Raw genomic sequence first — 7,179 nt, forward strand, 5'->3', positions numbered from 1 at the left:
GGCATGGGCCCAAGGGCAGGTTAGCAGGGGCCACCAGTGGGGCCTTGTCCCTAAAACGCAGACCACAGCCCCCTCGCACCACCCCTACCTTTGGCCAACTCTTCCTCAGCTGACTTCATCCCAGATTTTGGTTTGGGCTTCACCAGCTTGGTGCAGATGGCTCCCTGCTCCTTCATGTAATGCTGCCAAGGGATGAACAGATGCAGGTGATGCCACCTCTTACCCTCAGGTTTGGGGTGTGAGTCCAGGGAACAGCTTTGGGATGCTCCACAAGACCCCACCATCGCCACCCTCGAGGGCAGCCCATGTCTCTGCCTTGCTCTCCTCGGGGCACAGCCAGAGGAACACCAGGATGGACCACAGGGGATACAGGATGCTACTGGTGGGGTTGAACCACGGCAGGTGCTGCAGCAGCTGAGGGCAGTTTGCAGAGGTGATAGGAGCAGAAGCAGCCAGACAGGATGGGACAAGATGGGACAGGATGGGATGGGACAGGACAACCTTTGGAGCTTTAAAGTGGGGCTGGGGCAGCTGAGAAGGGAAAGCAGCCACCCAAAAGTAGTTGTGTCTAAAAGGAAAACATGAGAGTGCAACTCCCTGGAGAGGAGACACGGTGAGGATGGACCACCAGGAAAAACTCACTGGAAGGGTGAGAGCTCACACAACAGCCTGGGAGCTCTGTGGGGTCAGCAGGTGAGAGGGGGCTTTGAGTGGAGGGAGACACAGTAAAATGCCTCAAAGTCCAGGGGAGGCAGAGGCCACCAGGGTCTTCCTGCTGTGTGAAGCACTGAATAAGCAGGGATAGGGATGTGGCCCTTGGCCGGGGACTGGCTGCAGAGACATCCTTGGGATATCCCAGATCTGCCCATTGCACTCCAAACAGAGTGGGAATCACGAGCCTTTGATGGAGATTGAGAATTACACCAGGTAACAAACACCAATGGAAACCACACAGAGCAGGACAAGGACAACAGGACCTGCCACTGCTCTGTGCGAGCCCATGAGGTCCTTGCCCTTCTCTGGCACTGCCCTGGGACTCTTCTGCCCAGGGATCTCACCTCAATCATGTCAATGAGGTTGGAGAAGTACTGCTGGCTGTCGATGCTGAGCGTGTTCTCCTCGTGCACCACGCGGTAGTGGATCACCTCCTTGCCGAAGCTCACGCACAGCACGTAATCACCGGGGTGCCGGACAGACTCACGCACCAGGAACAGCCCATCCTCAGGGGGCTGCAGCTCCTGCACTGCCTCCAACCCTGAGATCTTCCCGTGGAACCAGCTGAGGAGAGGGGCATTGGAGAGGGGGCTGAGCCAGGCTGCTTCCCCCAGGGGCAGCAGCGAGATGGGGAAGGCAGAGCCCCTGCCAAAGCTACACAGACCCCACTGCATGAAACCCCTCTCCATCAGGTCCATCCAAGGCGGGTGGGCGCAACCAGGGGTCTTTAAAGCCAGGTACTGGCCCCAGCAAATCCCTCCATCACAGGGCATGGACATGGGATGTTCCGTCCCCAGCTGCCCACCCAAAACATGGATGGGGGGAACACACTGGACTCATCTGTTGTTGCAGCTCCCAGGGGCTCAGCTGGGCCCCCTGGGTCCCCCCAGTCTCCCCAGCTGTACTCACGGCATCAGGCTGAGTTTGGGGTCGGCGCGGATGGCCCCACGCTCCCGCAGTGCGCTGGCTGCCAGCAGCCCCTCCTGCCCCGTCTCGTTGTGCCTGACGCGGTACCAGCCTTTGCCCTGGGGACGAGAGGGTCTCAGAGCAAGGGAAGGAAGGGGGGGAAGGGAGGGACTGGCTCTGGCAGCTGAGCTGATGGCACCAGAGTCCCATTCTGGCTGTGCCCTCTCAGCGCAGTGTGTACCTGAGCACCCACAGGTCTCACCTCCACGGCCTCGATGATGGTGACCATGTCACCCTTGCGGAAGGCCAGCTCCCGGGGCTTGGGCTTGGTGTGGTCATGCTTGGTGACACACTGTGTCCCGGGGGGCCAGTGCTTCTGCAAGGAGAAGGTGGCATCAGTAGGGACAGCGAGAGCTGGACCCCTCTGCTTCCCACAGGCACCAGGGCCAGCCCCAAGGACCATCGGAAACCCTGGCTGAGGACCAGGGGCACTGGGCATGAGCCCTCTTCCACCCCACTTTGGTCCTGGGGGCACACGTCACCCCGGTGTCAGCTGGAATTGCTGGTGTCCCTGTGCAGCCCCGCTCACCCCGGACATGGCCAACCGTCAGCGCATCAGGGACTCCCTGTCCTCTCCTGCTGCCACCTGCAGAAGAAACCAAAGGGGCTGTGGCGGGACAGGGCTGAGCTGGCTTGTTCCAGGTCATGGCTGCTGTCCCAGGCCACTGCTGCTGTCCCACAGGCTCCCCTGGCCAGCACAGCTCCTGCCCCTCATGCAGCCTCGCACACAGGATGGAGGAAAAGGCTTAGAGCAGGCTGTGAACCCTGCCTGTGCCAGCTGTGTCCTGGGGACACTCCTGTCCCACACACAGATGGGAGCAGGACCCAGCACTCCTGCTCTCTGCCTCTGCCACCAAAGAGGGGCCCCAGCTCCCACCAGCTCTGCTGGCACAGTAGGAACCCAGCACCACAGCTGTGGGGAAGTAATGTGGTTTTACCAGGAACTTGCTTTTTCACCTCCTCTTTCAGGAGCTCCGAGTCACCAGGGCCACAAGAGGCACCAGCCATGGCCCTGATGATGTGGGACGCAGCAGGGCTGATGCGGGGGCTGCCTGGCAGCAGGGACACTGACAGGCAAGGCTGGGCTGAGGTGGGACTGTCACATGCACTGGCTGTGGGATGATTGCACAATGTCCCTGTGCTGCCCTTGACACCAACTGGTCATGCTGTGATGCATATGACAACGCTGCAATTTAAAATTCTTTTTAAAAAGGGTCTTTTCCTCCTGGAGTCCTTCATCCCCACTGTCACCTCCTTGGGAGGATCATAGAATCAGGGAATGGTTTGGTTTGGGAGGGACCTTAAATCTCATCTCATTCCCACCCCGTGCTGTGGGCAGGGACACCTTCCACTGTCCCAGGCTGCTCCAAGCCCCAATGTCCAGCCTGGCCTTGGGCACTGCCAGGGATCCAGGGGCAGCCCCAGCTGCTCTGGGCACCCTGTGCCAGGGCCTGCCCACCCTCCCAGGGAACAATTCCTGCCCAAGATCCCATCCAGCCCTGCCCTCTGGCACTGGGAAGCCATTCCCTGGCTCCTGGCCCTCCATGCCTTGTCCCCAGTCCCTCTGCAGCTCTCCTGGAGCCCCTTTAGGCCTTCTCCTCTCCAGGTGAGCACCCCCAGAGCAGAGGGGCTCCAGCCCTCAGAGCATCTCTGTGGTCTCCTCTGGACTCACTCCAGCAGCTCCACGTGCTCCTGATATTGGAGGTCTCAGAGCTGGAGGCAGCTGTGCAGGTGGGGTCTAATCAGAGCAGAGCAGAGGGGCAGAATCTCCCCCTGCCCTGCTGCCCACGCTGTGGGATGAGCTCCTTGGAGCAGAGATGACTTTGCTCCATTCCTCCTTTGAAGGGTGAGTCACAATCACTCCTCTGCATCACTGGTGGTAAACTCATCTCTGTGGCAGTGCAGATCCAAGGATTATCTGATTATGCCAGTCCCTATCCACGACAACAAAACAGGGACAATTGCAGCTGCTACAAGGTTAGCATCAGAAGGCAGCAGCAGTTTTGTCTCTACAAAGCCATCGTTAGCCAGCACTGCCATCCCCTCGCCCCGCAGCCCAGCCATGGCACACAGACTGTCTTGGTGAAGTTGGAGATGCAAAGGCAGTCACTGTGTGCCTGTTCCCCAGCAGGCACAGCCAAAGGCTGACGTGACTGGGTGCAGCTCAGATCATTTCCAGGATGGTGAGGACCTCATGGACACAGAGCTTCAGAACAGGGCCCACTCCATACCCCTGCCGTGGTACATCCTGGTCCGAGGAAGGATGTGCTGGCTGAGCCAGGGGGACTGATGGCAGCTCCGACAACTGTCCCTCATTTTCTGCTGCTCCAGGACAGAAACTTTGGGTGAAAAGCAGCAACTGTTTGGTCAGTCGTGCCCCCGTGTGCAGACAGCAGGTGGACAGGGAAGGCACAGATCCTCCACTCGAGTACCAGTGGGAAGAGCTTCTCCTCTGCCCAGCTAGCCCTGGGGCTTGGGGTGCTGGACACGCACCCCCACATGAACACCTGCTGCTGGCAGAGCCTGGACACCAGCCAGTGCCTCGCCCAGGCACCAGCAGGGACGGCTGTGAATCACCTCCCTCCTGCTGACACTCACATGCCTTGTCCTAAAGCAGCTCTTCGTTCCTGGAGGTGTTTGATCCGTGAGGTTCCCATCACTGGAATGAATGTTCCCACAAGCAGAGTGTGCAGGCAGAAAGCCTGAGAGGAGATATTTGCCCCCTTCTTTGTTTTGGGGCTGTTCTGTACTTTTATGGATTGGTAAACCTGAGTAATTGCAATGAGGTTGAGAAGCACAGAAACATGGTGGGGGCTGGTAGAGCTGTCCCGACCCTGGACTGGAGAGCTCAGGCTTATTCCCAGTGCACAGAGTTACCCCGGCCGAGGAGGTGCCAGACCTGACAGCACCGTGACAGGAGGGGACACCGCCTGCGGGGGCTGCACCTCTGGCTGCGGTGGAGCCGACACACTGTGCCCTCCCCTCCGGAACACAGACCCCCGGCTGCACCGGCTGCCACTCGGACAAAGGGCAGCTACAGCTCCTCTGCTGGGAAACGGGTGACACCTGGGCATTCCCCCACTGCCCACCGCGCCCGCCCCTCCCTGCTGCCAGAGGGGACAGGAGGACACCTCACCTGCCCGCGGCACCTCTCAGACCTCCCTCTTACCTCTCAGTGGTGGCCATGTGGGGCTGGGGGCAGCGATGTCAGGGGAAGCTCACAGCTGAGCCTGGACATGGATTCCTGAACTCCTGGAGAGTCTCTTTCCTACACAGAGCCAAGCTCTACGTTCAAGGGTAGTTCCCAGCCAGAGCCGGGGCCCAATTTCCTGATTTCTCTGCTGGTGAGGCTGTGATGCAGCGTCCGGGCGGTCCCTGTGGCAGCACCGCCTGCGCCCTCCAACCTCCATCAGAAATGACTCATTATTTGACAACACTTAGAGCAACTTCTGCCCTTTGAGGGCACAGTTACACACCCCTGCTAGAAGGGAACTGGAGCTCACCAGATCCTGTTCCCTGTGGCACTGTGGGGGAATCAGTATCCCCCTGCAAACAGGGACAGTGCTGTCACCACTGCTGGCCTGGCCAGAGCAGTGACCATGGAGTGGGTGCCTGTGGTGGCAACAGCTCTCCAGGGAGGCTGAGTCTCAGGAGAGGAAGAGCTGGGACCAGGGATCTCCCAGTGTAATCCTGTCTCAGCATCAACTCTTTGAGCCTCAGGGCAGGTTGATCTGGGAGCACAGCCACCCCTCCCTGTTCCACTGGGGGTTACAACCCAGAGGCATCGTGGGTTGGGACAGGCAATGGCAGAGAAACCTTTAACTGAGCACCACTGTCAAACAGAACCAGCTTATCTGTATCCTGCAGCATCCGCAACGAGTCGGGAGGGAATAACCCCCTCCGCAGTTCACCATCCCAGCCAGAAAACCAGACACCAGTTCTGCACTCGTGTTCAGCACTTCCAATATTCTGAGCAAAATGGTGAAAAAGAAGAAAATGCAGTTGTAGGCAAACACCAGACTTCATTCAGGGGTCTTGGGATCTTTTTGGGTGTACTTTAAAAAAAAAATTAATAAAATAACGTTTAAGCCTTCAGAAAACACTGGCAATTCAAGGGCAAAGGCAGTGTAGAAGAAAACTAGTCCAAACTAGCTGGTACTTTCAGGTCCTGCTCCTGAAACAACCTCCACAAACAACTTCCCCAAGCCATTCAAGCCAGACTGTTCATAGGATTCTTGGGGCGGGTTTCCCCAGGAGCACTCCTTGCATTATTCCCTGTATTTGTAGGGATGGATCCTTAGAAACCTGGTCTGTTCAGGCTGGAGAAAAACACACAAGTTCATCCTTACAGCCCTACGCTGCACTCCCAGGATCTGCACAAGGCTCTCTGTGACAAACAGAAATGTTTTGTACTTTTGGGTTTTGCCACATCCGGCCGTTGTTACAGACGTGACCATGGGCCGAAGAACTCCGGCGTCACACACAGGGAACCACCCCTCAGATGTAATGGATGGGCTTTCCCTGTCCTGCTGCACAGCCAGCAGAGGTTCCCACTTGCTTCTGCCTGAGCCGGTGTCCCCTTTACATGCTGGTACCTGCCACCCAGCCAGAGCCTGAGCCTTTAACACACGGAACCTCAGCACTGCCTGCTCCCTTCTCCAGAGCAGCAAAGACAATGCCCAGCTCGGTGGGTACAGCTGAACCACCGCGTGCCCGGGTCCCTCCAGAAGCTACAGAGCCGAAACATCGGGACTGTGCAGCCCTTCCCAAGTCACTATGGGCAATAGTATGGGAATGTTTGTCTCACATTCTAGGCTGAGGCTTTGCCTACTTGACAGTCCTCCTCCTGGTGTCCTGCATTTGGGCCAGGGAGAGCAAGGCCCAACATCCTATGGAGCCATTCCTGGCAAAATGAAAGTTATCCAAAGGAGCAGAGTTTGGAGGTGGAGAGATGGGCAACAATATTCATCAGGAACAGCACACATTTTGTACAGAAAAACCAGCTCCTGTCATCTCTGCAAGATCTGGGCATTAGCAATCCCAAACCCACAGGCTCTCTTTTGCCAACTCAACCCCTTTCAGTCCACTTGGACAATACCATTGGATTCACCAGAAATGTACCTTCCAGCCTGAGAAAATACCCTGCATTTCAAACCTTCTAAAAGGGAACCAGAACTGGCAATAAGTCATAAGAGCAGACATGTCTTTGACATCCAATCTCCAGCATTTAAAGGGAACATCACTGACTTAAAACATGCTAAATGATGATAAAACATCATTTTATCATATTATTTATAAATTTTTGCTTTATCACAGCAGACTTATATTTCTACCCAGAAATATAGAATCACAGAATCCCAGAATGGATGAGGTTGGAAGAGACCTTGAATATCATTCCTTCCTAAACACCTGCCATGGGCAGGGACACCTTCCACTGTCCCAGGCTGCTCCAAGCCCCAATGTCCAGCCTGGCCTTGGGCACTGCCAGGGATCCAGGGG

General features: G+C 56.9%; 1 protein-coding gene across 1 annotated transcript in view; it reads right to left on the reverse strand.

Moving 5' to 3' along the window:
• MATK (megakaryocyte-associated tyrosine kinase) overlaps nucleotides 1–7,179 on the reverse strand; it is a 15,707-nt gene that overhangs the window by 2,234 nt on the left and 6,294 nt on the right. Inside the window, 4 exon segments of the mRNA XM_017739446.1 lie at nucleotides 32–182; nucleotides 1,059–1,278; nucleotides 1,624–1,739; nucleotides 1,883–1,996. Of these exon segments, the coding sequence (XP_017594935.1) occupies nucleotides 32–182; nucleotides 1,059–1,278; nucleotides 1,624–1,739; nucleotides 1,883–1,996 (601 nt within the window).

The sequence above is a fragment of the Corvus brachyrhynchos genome, unplaced genomic scaffold (assembly GCF_000691975.1).
Source record: "Corvus brachyrhynchos isolate BGI_N302 unplaced genomic scaffold, ASM69197v1 scaffold130, whole genome shotgun sequence".
Lineage (NCBI taxonomy): Eukaryota > Metazoa > Chordata > Aves > Passeriformes > Corvidae > Corvus > Corvus brachyrhynchos.